The following is a 20,530-nucleotide window of genomic DNA, read 5'->3' on the forward strand; positions in this document are numbered from 1 at the left end:
TCTTCCGTTTCATTTTTACCCGGACTATATTAGCTGTAACACCAAACAAATTGTCAATTTAACACGTGCGGGATATTTTCTGTATGTTTGAGCGTTATATACGCATAAAATTATATCGAAATCACATATACTGAATCAAAATGGTGGGGAAAATTAAACGGATCCGGCAGAAGCTCCATCACGGCGCTGTAAAGCTGGAAAATGAGCATGAAAATAGACCCAGGCTTGGGAATCTGGAGAAGATAGCTATCCAATCCATTCAACTCACAAAAACAGATTCAAAACAGCCCAAAACCAACACATCGGACAGTAGTATAAACAATAATTCCAAGGTATGGACCATCAACAAGGTATGACCATTTGTTTGTTTTATTTCATTGTCATATGCTATTAAGTTACTTCAGATCAGTGTAATTTCTCCTCAGATGACCTGTTCTAAATTAGATAATTATTCAACTTCATGTTCCATGTAGGCTTTCAGTTTTCCCACTGGAGTTTTTGCTGGAACTAAAATCTCCCCTGAGTCTTTAGTTCAAACACTGAAGGTTGATGAACCATCAAATGTGACTGCAAACAAACAGTCTGCAGGAGAACAGAAAGGTGAGTGTTTTTGTTTGTTTGTTTGTTTGTTTTTTTGCACAAATTTCTTTTTAAATATGTAAATATTTCATCTGAATATTTAAAGTATTTAATATTAATAAATATACAAAAATAAATAATTATATTATAATTCAAATATTATAATATTTAAATCTGAGTAGAAAAAGTTTTATGATTTTGAAATTATGATTTTAAATATGTAAGTATTTCAGCTGAATAGTTTTAAATAATACACTCAAAAAAGTATCAAAGTTAATATTCTTAATATTATAATATTTTTACATTTAAAATGTAAAAAATAGGCAAAGTTATATGAATTTGATAAATGTTAAACAAAGAAAAGTTATAATGCAAAAAGAAGAATGTTTATTCTTGTAGATCATCACTGAATTTTTATTTTACTTTTACTATTATAATATTATAACTGCATTTAAAGTATTTAAACTAAATATTACAAGAATTTAATATTAATACATATTCAAAAATATTTAAATGATTATATTATTGTAATTTATGATATCATTATTCATAATATATTCACATTCTTTACATTTAAATCAGATTTTTTATGATTTTGACATGCTAAATTAAGAAATGTTTATTATTCTATTTATAAGTCAGAATCATTTAATATTAATTTTACATTTTCTATTATAATATTATAATTTAATATATTTCAAAATATAATTATAATATTATTGTATTTATAAAAGTGTATTTAAATATTTAAATGCATAATCTTGTTGCCAAAATGCTTGTGGCCACAAGATGGCAGACTGGCACATTTTTAGATTCTCTGTTTTGGAAATGTATGTGAAAAATCTGTAATGTATATTGAAGATTGGATGTTTGAAATTAATGAACAAAGATTTTCTTCATGCTAGAATTTAAAGCAGAGGATGGTGTAGCTTTGTGGTTTAAGATCCAGGCCGTTCATTGAAAAGTTGAAAAGAACCAAGCAGCAAAGTTTGGAGCAGTTAAATAAATGCATCTTGTCATTAGATGAAAGCGAGAGTGTTTTTCACCTCACACGTCCTCTAGCTTTGATTCCTTCTCTATAAATGTCAGCTGTGTGTGAGTATTGAGGTTCTGTTCTATTCCTGGCTGTCTGCAGTATAAATAACTCATGCATGAACATCACAGTGCTGCTGCATCAATGCACTGACGTGAGCGCTGACTCCACGCCTGCTACTCAAATCACTGTGTTTCACTCTTATGAAGACAACTAGTAAGGGTGGAAGACTGAGTGGCCACTTACACGACACTGGTTTCAACTAAAAACTGAAACTTTTTTATGCATTTTGGCCATTCATTTACCCAACATTGGCAATTTGGGGGCCTGAAAACGCAAATTTTTGAAAACGGGTTTCAGAGTGCACGTTTTTGAAAATGATAGTTATCCGTCTCCATGTAAACTACAAAAGCACAAATTTGTGAAAACGGTGATGTCGTGTGCATGCGTTCTTAACAAAGTAAAATCGCCAACTACTGGCCAGGCAGAATAATACAGTGATTTTAGTCATTTTCACGGCTCCGTGTGAATGGGAATTGTTTTGAGAATGTTGACGTCTGTATGCTAAACTTTTCAAAAACGCAAAGGAACTTTTTTGTTCATTTTTACTACATCATGGTCGTGTAAACGCACCCCGAGTAAACAATCGAGCTTAATTCGCTATCATTAAAAAAAGTATGTTCATACTATACTATATAGTGAATTTCGGACATACTACATCCGCCACGTTGTTACTGTCACTTGACCTTACGTCATGGCCTCATAGGATAGTAAAGTGTCTGTCGAATGCACTCTTCAGAATCTCAGCGCATCCGATGACTTTTTGCCTACTGTTTTTCGAAAAGTAAGTATTCGGACATGCTACTCGGTTGGCGTACTGTTTTTCGCATACTATATAGTAGGAAAGTATTTGATTTCAGACACAGCGAATGATTTATGCCTCACTGTGACCTTGGCTGCTGTTGTGTACAGTATGTTTACTGTTTATTATGCACATTTTCATGTGGGTATGTGGGTGTTTCTTAATGAATATATCTGTCTATCTGGGGCGTAACATTACATGTATTCATCCCGAACCATCACGGTTCAGTTTATGCAGTCAGACGACGAATCCAGTCAGTCACAGGTGATTCACACTCCAATCCAAAAGGGGGTGTGCGGTAATGCAACGCTGTTTGCTAACCGCCACAACAGGAAAAAGAGCAGAAGAAGAACAGACGATCTATGTATAGATATGCTTATGTGTAATCTCTCAACCAGTGTTTCAATTGCGGGAAGACATCAATAAAACAGCTTGAGAATAATATCCCACTTAGCATTACATTTACCTCAGGCAAGCCATTTATGGTCCACAGCATGTTACTTAAATGAACGGGGTGCATTTCACTAAATATATGCACTATATTAGCTTATATTTTCATTATATTGAATATTTTTAATATATTCATTATTTATATATTTATATATATATATATATATATATATATATATAATTTCATTGAGATTTATTAGTAAATATATTTATTTACTTGTTAGTAATGTCTTATTTATTTTGTTTAAATATGTTAATTTTAATGATATATGTCATTTTTTGAGTATGCTTCATTAATGTAGATCAAGGATCTAGTTCTGTCGTGGCTGCACTAGAGAGAATCAGGTTGACATAGAGAATCGATGTGCCTGTGGCCCTGCTTTGACAGAACGAGATCTTTCGTCTCTTTAATTGGGGGTATCAGTGTCTCAGCTTGACCTCGGAAATTCACCTCCTTCACCTCCAGCTCAGCTCCCCTGACGCCCTGCCACCTCAGAGCGCTGCGGGACGAGGAGAGGAGAAGTGCAAGTGCAGAGGGGCGAGAAAGGGCAGTCGCTTGTTCTGTCCGCTCCTAATTGGCGGTGTCCGTTTCAGCCAGCTCTCTGAACATGATGCTCTCTCTGGGATGGATGTGGTGGGAATGATGGATTTTTTTTCCTATCCCTCGTTTGCGGCAAACAGACGGATGCAAAGGCGAGATTGGGTTTCCTGCGTCAGGAATGGTGGAGGGAGATATCGGCAGGACAGAGATCCCTATCGGGCAGATACAGCAGAAAAACACGACTGTTGTTATTTCTGTGGTGGTTGATGGTTGGATCGACTCACTGATGGGGTTTTTCTGATCTGAAAGCAGTTTAGTGGTGACTTTGAATGGTTTGGACTAGGATTTGAGTGTGGAAAACTGGTTGTGGATCAGACAGAGCCTGGAAATTGGCAAACAAATGTTGAATGCACGAATATGGGCTAAAGTTTGAATTTTTGCAGTTAATAATTGGCATTTTGAATTGGTTGAACAATAATTTAAGAGTAAATGTCAAAAATTGTTAATGTATCTACATATGAATTCACCCTATGCTGGAAGAGTGTGTAAAGACATTTTTCAGTATTTTTCTTTCTGTGTATTTAATAAAGTCTGTGAGAACGCGACGTGTCTGGTGTGAGGCATATATGGCGCTTCTTCCATAGCGCGCACGCGCGAATAACCTAGTCTTCTTGCGCTTGAACGGACAAATACACCTAAATGTATGGCAAAATAGCTGTCTTGGAGAGTAGGCCTATCATAGTAAACACAGTTGGTTATGTCTTAACCAAATGTAAACAGTTAAGAAAGAAATCGGATAAAGAATCAGAAGTTTCTCCAGAAAGAAGACAAAGATTGCAGGAAGCGCATCCTGTTTGTTTGTTTTTTCTTTACTTTATAAAAGCATTAAGTGTTTTTTTATTGTCAGTGTATTACTCTACAGTTTCGAATGATGTCTTACTCTTATCTGTATGACCAAAAATTTTAAGTATTTAAATATTTTAAGTTCTTTCCACTGTTATAAGAAAAAAAAAATCTTGGCGCGTTCGTTGAATGCTTATTTAACATGCCAAAATTAAAACCCGATTTTAGAGCAATGCGTAGCACCACTCGTTTACACTTATTTATAAACTTCAATATTTAATACAAAATAATCAAAATAGCACAACGTGCTGTCAAGATACGTGCTGTCAAGACACTATGCCTCACATCGCTCAATTCACCATTAGAATTCACCTACATCCTAAAACAGTAGCTCCTGCAGTCCCATTCTCAGTTGTAATATTTCTAGGATTTTTTTTGTGAGGGTCCTGTAAAATACAATGATATGCTGCTCTGAATAATTTTCACTTTTCTTTAATTTGGCTAGCTGTAGTCTCTATGTTGAAATGGCTTATTATGTGACAATTGCGCTTTGTGACATTTTGAAAAGCCGTGCATGGATTAAAGGCACAATATATGTAGTTTTTCACCACTATAGGTCGCTTATTCAAAACAAAGGCGTAGCTTGATGACGCCTTGATTTCGAGGAATGGGAGGTGTTGTCTTACAACTGGTGGAAAACATGTCTACAGCTGGTGGAAAAGAATCTGACGGGACTCGGGCAGAAATCATGTTCATGGATGAGCTAATGTATTAAAGATTTATTAACATTAATGTAGTATGAAGAAGGGTGTGGCTGGAAGCCGTTGGAGCGGAACGAGGCTGCTGGAGCGATTGCTAATGAGAGACGAACGCTTTTATTATGCCGCTTCCGCTTCTTCTGCTCATGAATATGTGGGGTAACGCAGTGCTGTTTTATCATGTTAGATACATTTGTGTTGAATGTTGTTAGGTTACACTTTATTTTACAGTGCCATAGTTACATTGTAATTACCCATAAGTACAGAGTACTATTAATTAACTACATGTACTTATTATAGAGTTACAGTTAGGGTTAGGGTTTGGTTTAGGGTTAGTTACTTGTAATTATGCATAATTTACTGTTATTACTATAGTAAGTACATGTAGTAACGTGTAACTACGGCACTGTAAAATAAAGTGTTACCATTCGGCGGCTGCTATGAGACACTTGTTTCACACTGAAGTAAGCTAGATCGATATTAGGCATGGCGAAACATGGTACTCGCTGTAAATCAAGAAAACGAGATTTAAACAATAAGACTTACTGTGTTGAGCTATATAACACGATTAGTTTTCTGTCGATTAATGTATCCATCCAAACAGCTGCTCACCTGTCTAATTAAAACACATAATATATTAAAGTGTCTTTGGTGTTTCCATGGTTTCTACAAAATAAAACCTTAAACATTCTTGGAAGCATTTGGTATAATGTAAGTGCACAAGTCAACAAAATATATAACACTGTTAGAGTGGATATTTTAATCCAAAAATCTTACATATTGTGCCTTTAAGGCCACTGAAACCGGATCATAACTTAAACACGGTGTCATCTCTTTTCGCATGAGTGGGAGATTCTATTGTTATTTAAACATGAGTGTTGAAGCGTTTAATTTTATCCCCACCAGGGATAATATATGCATTTACTGTTATACAATCACTCATATATTTATATATTGTATATTTACATATTACATTACCATATTTTGATATTGTGTATATATATATATATATATTAAGCATTTCAGGCTATAACCTTTTTGTCTCAATGTCTCTTTCCCAAATGCCGTTGTGTAAAAGCAGATGTTTATGTTCTGTTTATCATATCAGTGAAGGATGCAGGCCCAGGGCGTTTTTGTACATGTAGGCCTTTCTGTCAGAGATTATCAGTCTGGATCAAGTGGGCTAGTGGGGAAATGTGGGTCGTAGGACATGACGTTTATCTCTCTTATCGAGTCACCTCTCCAGACTATTTTCCAGAGGGCAGAGCTGATTGTGCACAGTTCGTCCACGGCTGCGTCATGCCCATATACAGACAAAAACGCATAGACGTCTGTGTGTTTATAAGGCTTTGAGGGGCTGTTAAAAATGGAGCGAAAAATTGTTTTGAAGTGTACGTGACACGTAATCGTTCATGACTAATAAGTAACTCTCGTGTTATTCTCTTGGGTCTCCTGCAGACAGCCAGCATCCAATCTGTAAAGTTTCAGCTTTCCTTCACAGGAAGATGACAGACATTTGAGATGCTGTTTCTCTTACAAACACACACAACAGGCCAGTCGCCTCGAAGTGATTGACATATACAAAATAGCAGACATAAATTCACAGAAATGCTACGGATGTGGCTACATTTTTACAATTGGATTACATAAGTTAATTTGCTTTGCATGGCTGGGAAATCAGTGAAACACTCTTTGGCATCAAAATGTGGAAAGCACATACATTGCTACAACAAACTGAATGAAATCATTCAATTTGGAGATTTTGATCGTGTTTTTTTTTTTTTTTTTTAACTATTTCTGTTTAGCTTAAATTTATTTTTATTTCAGCTTTAGTTTTAGTAATTTTTAGTACTTAGCTTAAACATATTTTCAGTTGGTTTTTCAAGGCAAAAATAGTGTTTTTGAAGGCCTTTGTTGTTCACATCCACGATAAACATCCACAGCAGGGCAAGAGAGGTCAGTGCAGGTCATTCAGGCTGTCAGACTCTCATTTCTCTTCCATCTTTTGGTGAACGGACCTTTGCAGAGATGCGAAGGCGTTTTGGATGACCACATATCTCATACAAATGCTCTTTTCCTTGGAATGTTGCTCGGCAACCAAAAGCTTGTTGAGCTGAGTTTTTCCCCTGGTGATCGAAATCGCAGAGGTCGACTTATTTTCATGCGTTTCTCTCTGGTTTTAATGCATTTGTGTTATTTTTGGACAAAACGATCACTGTAGTTTAACTGTTTTTTACATATGTTGCATAACACAGATCATTTCAGAGTGCCAAGTGAAAAAATTGTTTGCTTTTGTGGTAATTAATTTTTTTTCAATGCACAATTTAAATAAAAAATATTTTAACTAATAAGTATTATTATTAATTATGCTAACAATCAGAATATGTTATAATAATAATAATAAATTAAAAACCCTGTGACGCATGAATTTCTAAATCGCAGATGAAAAAATTTTTTTTAAATTTATATATTTATTTTATATTATATTTCATAAGTTTTAGTCATTATGTTCTTTTATTAGTTTTTTTTTTAATTTCTCTATTTAGCTTTAATTTATTTAAGTTTTACTAATTTTAGTACTCCAACTTTTTATTTCTGATTTAAGTTTTTCATCTAATTTATTTTTTACTTGATTTCAGCTTTATTTTAATTAACATCAACTATTTTTAATAGTTTTTGTTTTAGTTAACAGTAACAACACTGATCTTAATGTTTTGGGGTGTTTTTATGATTCCTCATCTAATAATATGCAATTAATATTAATAATTCTGAATTATTAATTCTAAGAGAATCACATATCTGTAATAGTCACTATGCATCAGAGGGTTAATAACAATTTTAATATTATTATTAAGTTCACAACAAGTGCATTTTCTGAAAGTGAAGATTTTTCAATGCACAGTAATTTAATATTATTTAATTAACAGTAATTATTATTGATTATACTATCACAGTATATTAAATGATTAATAACTATTTAATCACTTTTATTAAGTGCATTTTCTGAAATTGAAGCATGTAAATCTTGTGTGTGACACACAAAAGTTTATTTATAGTTTGACCCAAAAAGGTACATATAGAATTCACGTCACACTCCATCTGATCCCCAGAGGTCAGTACAATCGCTACATACACACAATATGCTCCCGCTGATAAGACGTCACTATCCCGGAACAGGAAGTTACATGCAGTTAAAACAACAGACATCCTTCTGTAATCTACACACGTTATTTTCCATTCCATATACAATCTCGCAGCCATGGCACATGTCATAATTTTCACATGTGGACATTAGATTAAAAATAGTGTCTTATAGTGGAAAAATAGTGTGTAATTAAAAAAAAAATAATTTTATTCTTCTAACCCTACATTATTTTCTGTTGAATATTCTGTTTCACATTACGAAAGTAATGAAGAAACATTTTGCTGGTTCATGTTGTTTTACAGCTTATATGCATGTTTCTCAGGGGCAAAATTGTGATCTAAGCAGTGCAGTTCCTGGATCATCCCTGTTGGGAACTGAACCTGCATCCTTTGTGTTAGCAGCCGTCCATGTCCTTAACTGATTGGCTGCCACTACGTTATTTTGACAGGTGCACAGAGTTCAGTCCCTGCAGACAAAACAAAACCAGAATGAACCAAAACACCTGTATTCAAACCAAATATAAAGCTCTCTTCAAAGAATAACTTCAAAGTCCAGTGCATTTGTTTTGCTTTTTCTGTTTAAACTAGGGTTGTGATTTAATTAAAACAATTAAAATTAGTTTTTATTAATCAAAATAAAGCAGAAGTAAAATTTAAATATTAGATGAAAAATGTAAACTTCTGTCAAAAATGAAAATTAGAAATGTTGCCTTGGCAACTAACTAAGATAAAATGTTTAAGTTGAAGTAAAAAAAATTACTAAAACTGAAATAAAAATACATTTTAAGCTAAATAGAAATAATAAAAAAATAGAAAATAGAAAAAATAAATAGAAAAATAATAAAAATGACAAGCATAAAACAAAATTACAAAAACTTAATCTAAAATTTAAATGAGAACAGAAAATATAAAAATAAAGTTTTATAGTTATTTAAAAAAAATTTAATTGAGTTTAATTTTTTTATAAATACTAAAATAATATATATAGTAAAATAACACTGGTTTAAATGATGGTTCTTCCCCTTTTATGCCTTTCTATTATGTTTTATTACATTTTTATTAATTTTTTATACATTTTATGGCTTTATTTCATGCATTTAGATATTTTTTTTTATTCCTGTTTTGTCTTTTAATTTATTTTATTCCTTTTCATTTATTTTTATATTTTTGTTTTATTTAGTTACCGAAAATTATTTACTAAACTGCGTTACATTCTAAACTAAATATAAATATGTTTTGTTTTGCTTTTTCTTTATCCGCTTTTAAGAATAAAGAACTTTGTTTTTATTTTTTGTGTGTCTTAAATACATAGCATCTTCAAAGGTCAGTCATGTTGAATTGATCAATAATTATCCATATGGAAATGTCTTTTTTTCCCTCCCCCCAGGCACGGGAGAAAAGAAACATCAGTCAAAGAAAGAAAAAATGAAGGAGCGGAGGGAAAGATGGCTCAACAGTGAGTGTTTTTTTTTTTTTTAATTTTTTTTCACCTTCTCTTTTTAGGACCTTTTCCTTTCCCACAAAGAAAAGCGCAAATATCATCAAAGGTTCAGCGAACACAATCCCGAAACGCTCATATGAGGATATTTCTTTCATCGTGAACTGATCTGCAATTCTCTCATGGAGCGACGGGAACCTCAGAGATGAATATGGCAGGATCATTAACGCCACACCCTGATTCTGACGCCTGTAATCGTTCCGGCCGATCAATGCGTCGTGTAACACAAGCTCCGTCCGAGGTGATTATAATTAGGATCTAATGGGGCTCACGGCTCCAGCCGAAACCCAAGCCTCAGACTGCATGTCGGACTTTCAGGAAATTAAAAAGGGGGGAGGATTAAGATGTTGATGGATTCATAAAGCTCAAAGACCTTCAAGGTTTTAACAAATGGTGTACAGTAACAGGGATGTAGATGTAAAAAAAAAAATCTTAACGGCAGCAAAAAAAACACCCCCCCCCAAATGGCCTCTTGTCAGGTGAAGAATGGTATTTCATTTGTGTTTGCAAAATCACGTACATGTAGCTAAGTGCTTATGTCAAAGAAACACTTCTCCATCTGTTTTTCTTCCCTACATGTACTTTGTTTTTTTTTGACTGAAGCACCTGGTGTGTCCTGCTTTCTGTCTCAGAGGTTTGCTTTGGTTTCAGATGATCTGGTGACATCAGTCCGTCCCTGCAGTATTTATTTTCTGTATGACCTGGACGGGAAGTCGTACTGGATATATAGGCCTACCAGAATAAATTTACCCTTTAAACCAACTTTTTTTTTTTATCAGAAATGATGTGACCTTCTGTAACGTTACTGTGATGGTTGTGATTTCAAACCATTGTTTAAAAACAATGCAACAATTCCTTTGATTTCATTTTTCTTTACTGTAATTAAATATTATTTTGTCTTTTTGTGTAATTGTAAATATAATATATATATATATATATGCCTTTTCTATTTTACACATTTTTGATTTTTTTTTTTTTTTTTTTTAATTGTCATTTTTATTTTATACCTTTTATTTGAACAATGTATATTTTTATGCCTTGTTTTTGATACCTTTTTAATGTTTTATTTTACACATTTTTTTTTTTAATTTGTGTATTTTAGCTTTTATGCTATTTTAAATTCCTTTTTTGCTATTTTATTTTATGAATTTATATTTTATTTTTGTTGCTTTTTATTTTATACATTTTGATTTTAAGAATTTATATTTTAGTTTTACGCTTTTTATTTATACCTTTTTAATGTATACTTTTTATTTTACATTTATTTGTATTCATTTATTTTCTGGTTTTGTATTTTTAAAATGCCTTTTTTGCTATTTTATTTAATTAATTTGTATTTTATTTTTGTTGCTTTTTATTTTATCCCTTTTTTTATTGTTTATTTGTTTATTTTATGCTTTTATATTTTTAAAATTCATTTTTATGCCATTTTATTGAATGAATTTACTTTTTATTTTTGATTTTATATTTTATACCTTTTTAATTTTCCTTTTTTATTGTATACCTTTTTTGTTTTACCTTTTTGTTTATTTGTTTGTTTTATGCTTTTATATTTTTAAAATTCATTATTATGCCATTTTATTGAATGAATTTACTTTTTATTTTTGTTGATTTTATATTTTATACCTTTTAATTTACCTTTTTTATTTTACACATTCTTTTGTTTTTATATCGTTTTATGTAGTTTTATTTTTTTATAATGTGAATTTTATATGACTTTATATTTAATTGTTCATGCTTTTTATTTATGCCTTTTTATATCTTGTATTTTATTTTATGCCTTTTTAAATTACTTGTCATTTTATTGTTTTCATTTTATCTGACTAATTTCTAGTTTATTTTTTCTATTTAATGCCTTATTTATTTGCTTGTTTATTTTTTTCAATTATTTTATTTTATTCCTTTTTATGCTATGCCAGAGAACAAGATATGGCAAGAGGAGGAGGATCAGGAATTGACTTCAAACTTCTGTTACCCACATCAGCACAACAGCTCAAAGAACGTGTGAATTTTAATGAATGTGCGCACAAGAATTTGCATCTACTGCTCTGTATGATCAGAAAACCGCTTTTTTTTTCCCCTGCATATCTGTCTTTGTCTCAAGTTTGTTTGTCTCTTTACCATCCGTAGAGATCAGTGCGATCAAACTGGCCCGTGAACAGCAGGTGGCACAAGCGCGGAGGAAGGCCACGCCCGTTGTGGGCGACATGAGGCCGCTGGCCGACGCTCTTCCTGAACTCTCCCAGCTCCTTCCATCTTTCAAAACCCCCGGCAGTGCACGCCGGAAAAATAAAGTGTAAGTACTCCCTTTTCTCAATTTTTACACAGAAACATAATGATTGTGTATGCTGGCATATGAGTGTTGGCATGAGTAAGCTCTCATTAATAGTCTTTAAGCAACACATCATAACAGATTTCATTCAACACCTGTTTCTCTTGCAGTGGGATTCAAACCAAATTTGTATTCATTTTCTGCAAGCCAGTGTACATTTATTCTTTTACTCTGCCCCCTGATTTTTACATATTTACTCAATATTTATAGTATTATTAAAGTGCCCCTGTTATGCTATTTTGAAGGTTCCTAATTTTGTTTTGGAGGTCTTTTACAACAGGTTTACATGCATCCAAGGTCAAAAAACACTATTTTTCTAATAATATACATTGCATCACCTCATTTCTTACAGTGTTTGAAATGGTTCGATAAAGGATTCAGTCTCTCTAAACCCCTCCTTTCCGAGAGCCTACTCTGCTCTGATTGGTCAGATGGCCAAGTCTGTTGTGATTGGTTTACCACTTACAGAGCGTGTCAGAAACCAAGTGGTTATTACCATATCTGGATTTCAGCTCCAGATCTTCCTCAGCACTTGTAAACACCACAGTGATACGAACAGTGACGATGGCGTCGGTTTCACCATATCACGTCCTCATTCTTTGGAACTGCATCAATGTGGATTTGCTCTCGCGGCGCAGAACAAAAAAAATTTAATCAGCTAGAAATTGTTCTTTTTCAATATAATTTAAGATTAAAACAAACTCTTTATCCAGTAATCACAAACAACTGGAAAAGTCATGAAAATACATGGTCAGGTGTGGGAATCATTTAAATAAATAAATAAATAAATGAAGGTGATTTAAGTTTTGTCAAACAACTTCATGTAATTTAAAAGTCTTTTGTGATGGCTGGTATTTATAAACATGCTTGTGGTACGGTAAGTGTTGAAATGTAAACCTTGAACAGCACTCAAAACTTTTCAGGCTTTGATATTTTTTGGCAATCTCTTATAAGCAGATTATAGTAAAAAAGCATATTTATATCGCACACAAATGCTCTAAATGTGTTTCTTAAGAAATTATGCATGTCACGGGTTGGCAGCAGTCGTGCTGTTTTTGTAAATTAATTGGGCGTTTGGCTGAGCGTGCGAAAGTCCAAAGCTTTTTTCACAACTGTGTAATTGCCTTGATCCAAAACACATTTCTCTGTGTTTGTGCTGTTTTATCTGTTAGTCATTTGATGCATGTTGTGAAGTCTTGCTTTCTCTTGCACGAGTAACTCAAATAAATAACACTTGTGTGAGGAAAGCCTGCGCTCTGGAGAACTTCAAAGCGCATCTTCAAACATGCCTTTAAGTCTCTATATATAACACATTTGAGCAGACAGGCTTTTTTCCTGACTTTTTTTTTTGTTAGCAAATTAATGATGCTAAATATAAATGGTTCTGCATGTAACACAAATATTTGTTCATTTTCTCATCTCAGTTCGGTTAAGAAGAAGCCAGAACCCACAGACTTCACCCAGATGAAACCAGCCCAGAAACGAAAGCTACTGTAAGATAATGGCTTCCCTCTCACTTCCAAACTTTGCCTAATGCTAATTTCACATCAGTATTTTATTTTATCAATCATATAGCATCAGAATCTTTAAAAAAAAAACACAAAACCTGTATGAAATTATTTTACATAAAAAAAAAACTAAAGCCTGTTTTATGTATATTATGACTTTCTTTTTTCTCTTTTTTTTGCATCGTCATGACAATTAAGCACATTACCTTAATGAGAAAAAAATAAATTATTACAAACGATATATAAATTATTTTATATATTATATTATTTAAATAATAGATATAATTTAAATGCAAAAATTGTTTAAACTACTTTAATTATTATTATTTAAACTGTTATTGTAAACATTTTAATTGTTATACATTTTAATATTATAAATTTATTTAATTTATTTTAAAGTAAAGTATTTAAATACAATAACCATACAACAAAAACATAGTGTTTAATGGGAAAATCTCAAAAAAAACCTGCAAAAACATGTCTAAGTCACATTTTATCCACAAAAAAAACTTTTATTATTATGAATTATTTAATTTATATATATATATATATATTAAATTTAAGTATTTAAATACAATAACCGAACATATAATTGCCATGTAAGTAATGTTACTGAAATGTCTTGGGTTATACAAATTTACCTAATTTTCTTTATACTAAATATGTACATAAATATATAATTTAGTTACTTTCTAAGTTACTTTATAATTTATTTGCTTTCTAAGATTCTTGGTTCTGTCATTCTTGGTTTCGTCACATAACATTTTTATTGTGCACAGATTATTTTAACAAAGTCAAATGTTTTTTTCCCCCTCAGTGAGACGGAAGCATCTCACTTCAATGAAGCCATGAAAAATCGTGCCTTCAAGACCAACCCTTTGGCTGCAATTGGTGATCATCTGCGGAAACGTCTCAAACAGGAAGAGGAACAGAGTTAATCACAACTCTGGAGCACCGCCCTCTTGTTAGACTACAAAAACTGTATCTTATTATATTCTGATACATTGAAACAAATGAATGCAGTCAAATCTATTTTGTACTTCATAATAGATTATGAAAGCGAAGAGGAATCCCAAGATTTGCATAATTTGCATTATCTGGCACTGCATAAACACTATGGAGGAAACGGTGTATTGCAGTTCCTCTGTGTAATATCAAAAATGAGTCTAAGTGTAAAATAAATTGTTTAGGTGATCATGTTATGAGATATTTAATGTGTGTTTTCACTCTGTCTATTTTACATGCTTTTGGCAAGATTGAAATAAATCCAGTGGAAAATGATTATGCAGATTTTTTTTTTCTATTTGGGAAAATAGAAAAAGAAATCCCATAGACTTGCACTGAAAAATATGTATTTCTTATAAGGTAAGTTACTCTACCTGCTGCATTTGTTCATGAACTTCCACTTGTTGGAATATCACAGACAAAAGGCTCTAATTAAAGCAAGATCTGATATATCAGTCATTTAGCATGTGCCTCTGTATTTCCATGGCAACACGTTGTGAAAAGAAGGAAACGGTGGCAGCACTTTTCAGAGATAAAGGAGACATGGGAACCCGAACCCTGTCATTAACCTGACTTCTCTTAATCGCTTCATGAGCGCAGACTGCAGATCAGAGCTCTTGGATGTCTGATATTGAGGAGGAACTTTTCTTGGATCTCATCTAGATTCACTTCATTGTGGGTGAATGCGGGTGTAGATATTAGATGATGTTCACCCACACAAATGTGCTCTTTAATCCATTTATTATAGGTAAGATATTTGATTGTGGAAAGTGTTTGATTTCAATGACAAGTAGTTAAAAGAAAAGAAATAGAAAAGCAACATTTCCACCTTAATATCTTCTCACCAGTAATTATAGCCACGTTTGCAATCAGTGTCAGATATATTTTTTTTTGACCCATGGAATCTATTTTGCCTCAATTGTAGCACACAGTTTTATCCTTTATCTATCTATCTGGGGTGTAATGGTGAATACATTCGTCACGGTACAGATGTCACAGTTTGGTGCATACAGTCAGACGGTGAATACAGTCAGACACAGGCGATTCACACTCCAATCCAGAAGGGGGCGCGTGGTAATGCAACGCCGTTTGCTAACCGCCGCAACGGGAAAAAGAGCAGAAGAAGAACAGACAATCTACGTATAGATATGTTTACGTGCAATCTCTCAACCAGTGTTTCAACCGTGGAAATACATCAAAAAAAAAAATATCTCACTTAGCATTACATTTACCTCTGGCAAGTCATTTATGGTCCACAGCATGAGAAATTAACTCTAGAGGGGAGCATTTCACTAAATATATGCACTATATTAGCTTATATTTTCATTATATATATATATATATATATATATATAAATTCATCATATTTCAAAAATGAATTGGAGTGGTGGAGTGGAAAAATAACTGGAAAATAACTAATAATTAGATTTAGAAGTTAATGCAAAACTTGCCTTATGTGCAATTTACATTTATTTATTTTTTTGAGTGTTTATATATCTAAAAATAAATAGCAACTGAATTTAATAGTTTGGGCTCCTATCTATCTATCCATCCATCCATCCATCCATCCACCATTTGTGTTTTTGAACCTCACATTTTTTTAAAAAATTTTATTTGTGTTTTGCAGTGTATATACAGTCAAACCAAAATGTATTCAGACACCTTGAAGATTTCATTCATTATTACGGTTTATTCACTATAGTTTAAAAAAAATGGTAATAAAATATGACAAGATCTCAGAGTTAAACAGTGTCAGAAAAAAAAAAAATCTTAATTATGTCAGATAACACTTAAGCAAAACATGGTCAGGTCAAAGTGTCTGAATTATTTTTGGTTCCAATTTTTTAATTTTGTTTTTTTATCAATTTTACTGGTAGTCCACCGTATGAAGAATTTTTGGAATATGAATATGTCACAGTTTATTTTGCTATCCTCAATTTCATAAATGAACTATAGCTTAGTGCCCTGCTCCCACTAGTAGCCTGAATATATATCAAAAATATCAAAAATGTCTGAATAATTTTTGGTTTGACTGTATATAGCTTCATTTTAATTATGGTTTTAGTATGAAATCAACATATGTTCCAGGCTTGCAAACTTCTCATTTATCTTTCAAGTTATATATCATAGATAATCATTAGAATGGCATGTGTGTGGAGTGAGATATTTGGTCTTAATTATTGCAGCGTTTCTGAAATAACAAACTAGCTGTTATATAAAGCAATATGCGTCAGTATATGGAGGCGGCCTCTGCTCGCGTGCCCGGTTTGTGGTTCCTCCTCGTCTCCTCTTCATCCTTCAGTAGATCGAACGCTTAACCAAAAGTGACACCACCCCATAATTCCCCCTCACATGAGTCACACACGGGGTCAGGAGACACAGCGAGTGCTCGTCCTTATCTACACAACTCATCAGTCTTTATCAGGAGTCTCGAAATTTGCATTATTTATATAGAAATAAATGTTTCTATACGTATATGTATTTTTTATAATAATAATAATAATAATAATAATAATAATATATATATATATATATATATATATATATATATATATATATAATTTAAAGTGTGCAGTGCAACTTATTTCAGCAAGTGACGTCCATACACGAAAATAAATTATGTTGTGTTTCAATCCAATTTTGCATTAAAATAAGCTGAGTGCATTCACTGCATTGTGGAATATGTTTTTCCATGCGGTGTGCTGTGGTTGTGTACTGCACATTTTGGCCAGAGAAGTATGCATGAAGCTTGTATGGTAGAAAGAGTAGTATGCTATTCTGAATATATCCCTTATACTTGTATTTTCAATAGTCTTTAAAGAAATTGTGCTTAAATAAATAAATAAAAACGTGTAGGCCTATACAAATATTTTATATTATTTAAATCAAAATATTATTTTAAATTAAATATTTTATTTATAATATAAATCAATTTCTTTAAGTAAGTATGCTATTTCTTTATATAAGTCAATGCCTTTAAGTATATATATCACATTTAGTTTTAATAAGAATGCATTAAAAAAAAAAAAAAAAAACGCCCAAGAAGAGATTTAAAAAAGTGGAGTGTTCATTGTGTGGGCTTTTGGCAGTATAACAGACTGCTTTAGGATGTTTCTGTGGCTCAGAATCATGAATAATCAAGCAGCATTTGAAGAAGGAATCCAAAATATGATGATATAGATTGTGGGAGGAGTCAGCTGTCAAGATAAATATGCTATTGTGCATGTCGGTAATGATTTACTGTTGCTTGAATTAAAAAGAAAAATCTATATCTATCTATCTATCTATCTATCTATCTATCTATCTATCTATCTATCTATCTATCTATCTATCTATCATGTTTAACTATGATAGATCATCGAGTTTTTTTTTGTTTTGTTTTTTTTTGGTAGCTCGAGTAGGAGTTTTACATCTCTATAAGTTTCTCCGTATAAATGAAACCATACGACTTTCTCTCTGACCAATCAGCGCGAGAATTTGGCCCTTCAAGCTCTGATCCACCAATCAAACGGCAGTGAGTAAAGAGCCCGCCCACTCTGTGGCCAATCCGGTGTCGGCATCAGTTAGTACTCCGTATCATCACTCTATTCGTATCACAGATGCAAACACGCATAATTAAATGACTGGCGGTGTCATATGCACTGATGCTCCGCGTGCGTTCATTCAACGGGTGTCGACAAGAGCTGCGCGCCTGCTTTGTAACATATTGCATTCGGCATTAATCTTTTATTCCTTTTATTTCGTGCTGTTCATTGGAGGCTTTTTGTTCATCAGGATTCATCTCTAGGATATCAACCAGACATCGTACTGTGAGTAATATTCACATTTAGGCTATTCGTGCTCAAAAATTAGGCCTATATATATGCATGCATTTGACTTAGGTTATCTTGTGTTTTACCAGTGCTCAAAGATCCCTGTAGCCTATCAAATAAAGAGGTGAATGCAGTGAATGGTCCGTGATCTACAGTTCAGCATCCATGAGATTCAAATTGGACTTATATACTGATGCGGTTGATGTTGTCTTTTGTTTTATTTAAACTGCTAACCAGACAAACTGACTTGCAAACAAATGCACTGACTGATGAGTTTTTGGACGCTGAAGTGAATGGAGCATCTGTCCCAAATGCTTTTGTCATGCCCTCATAAGAGCCAGCAGCAAATCCTATATCTGAGATCACATGCCATGCATTCCACTATATATATATATATATATATATATATATATATATATATATATATATATATATAGCTATATAGTGCTGGGTAGATTATTTACAAATTGTAGGCGGTTACTGATTTCAAATTACATGACAAAAAACAATTTTTTTTAGTAACGTAATCTAGATTACTCATTTTAGGTAATGTATTCTGACTACTTTTTGATTACTTTTAACCTAACTCGTTTATCACATTGACTTAAATAGGAAAATATTGTACCTTATTGATATAAATTTACAAAGAGAAAGAAAATATTTCCCATTCTTTGGAATATTCCATCCACAACATGAAGTGCATTAAATATTACATTACGTCAGGGTTTCCCAGACTGGGGTTTGTGAAGGAACTGCAAGAGGTTCATGAGTTTAACGAAAAGATATTAAGTAATTAAGTCATAAAAATGTAAAATTAAAATAAATCATTTTAAAATATAAACAATCAAAATAATTTTTCAAAAAAAAAAAAAAAAAAAGAACCATGAACTTAATTAGTATTGACCTAACCTTGTTAACTTAAAATCTTAGGGCTTACTTCAAGTAAATATATTGGGTCAAAAAGGTTTCGTGGACAAGAAGTTGTGTACATTTTAATGTGTTTGAAAGACAAAAGCCTTACGAAGACAGTAATATGTGGTTAATTAAATGACTCACTGAGTGATAATTCAAATATTGTACTCGTCAAGGGCTGATTCGATTCTAAATGTTGAGAAAATACTTCTTAAAAGTGAATTAATTTCTGTAAATCCACTGATCAAATGCTGTGTGGGTGTCAGTTTTCAGTGATAGGCTCATGACTAGAGGCTCGTCTGTGTGTGCAATTCCACAAACCTGGAAGACCTTTTGAATGTGTATAAGCAGTAGATTTTTTAGAAAGGAAAATTTAAAAGATATCAAAGAAGTAGAATCAATGAGTTATGAATAATCTACTGCCATTGTGAGAATAACATGTAATCAATAAAAAAGTAACTGTAGTCTGAGTGTTTTCAAATCTAATATAATCCAATTACAAGTACTTATTTTGGAATGTGTTCATGATTAAAGGACACCAGTTGTGAACAATTAATACAAATAGTCATTTAAGTGAGTCTCTGTCGCTTTTCCATACTGATGCTGAAAATGGCTTTGCCCCTTTTGTTTGGATTCCAATCATAGTTTGTTTTAAGAAAAACAATCTAAAACTCTTGCCCGGGCGAGTATAAATTCTGCAAGTAAAGAAATGAGGTGCGCAAAGACGTGGACCTGAGCCTAGTCTGATTAAATGAAAGGAAAAAAGAAAATACAAACAGAATACAGAACTCAGAACACTTTCAAGTTTAGTTAATGTTCAAGACTAGGTTTAAAGCTTTTTCCTGGTTTAGGATCGTCATCATTTCCTGTTCATGGGTTGGTTTTGAAGGCTTTGGTTAGATGATCTTGCTGAATTGCTGAGCGGCAGCCCATTTTACATCAAATAGTTTAGAATCAGGATGGGGAAAGGAAATACTAAATTTCTTTAAGTCTATTTCACTAATTGCACTTAAGCTGCATTAATAATTTTTCCCTTTGAAAAATGTACTTTTTTATTTAGCAAAAAAGATGCATTATAAAAATTACAATAAATAATATATTTTTATTATTTAATATAATATTTAGTATTTAGTATTTACTTTTAATATTTTATTGTTTATTTCAAATCATAAATATATTAATGGAAATAAAAAATAAAACATTATTTATTAATATTTTAAATGACTTATTATTTAATGCGGCCCTGGTAAAGA

General features: G+C 32.4%; 2 protein-coding genes across 3 annotated transcripts in view; both read left to right on the plus strand.

Annotated features, from left to right (window-relative positions):
* The first annotated feature begins 8 nt into the window (after positions 1-8).
* Positions 9-14,829, plus strand: slx9 (SLX9 ribosome biogenesis factor). Of its 2 annotated transcripts, none has more exons than XM_051911013.1 (6): positions 9-350; positions 474-600; positions 9,598-9,666; positions 11,839-12,004; positions 13,465-13,533; positions 14,366-14,829. In XM_051911013.1, exons 1-6 carry the CDS (start codon positions 141-143, stop codon positions 14,484-14,486), a joined length of 762 nt encoding a protein of 253 aa, XP_051766973.1. In that variant the 5' UTR covers positions 9-140; the 3' UTR covers positions 14,487-14,829. The 2 variants fall into 2 exon arrangements, with proteins under 2 accessions (XP_051766973.1, XP_051766974.1); XM_051911014.1 differs by having other exon boundaries at positions 11-332.
* A 3,307-nt stretch (positions 14,830-18,136) lies between these two features.
* The window catches only part of adarb1a (adenosine deaminase RNA specific B1a), a 41,589-nt gene continuing 39,195 nt past the window's right edge, over positions 18,137-20,530 (plus strand). The window contains exon 1 of the mRNA XM_051910793.1: positions 18,137-18,362. The gene's annotated coding sequence lies outside the window, so the exon portion shown is untranslated. The remainder of the gene's footprint in view (positions 18,363-20,530) is intronic.

Source organism: Ctenopharyngodon idella, chromosome 10 (genome assembly GCF_019924925.1).
Source record: "Ctenopharyngodon idella isolate HZGC_01 chromosome 10, HZGC01, whole genome shotgun sequence".
NCBI classification, from domain to species: Eukaryota; Metazoa; Chordata; class Actinopteri; order Cypriniformes; family Xenocyprididae; genus Ctenopharyngodon; species Ctenopharyngodon idella.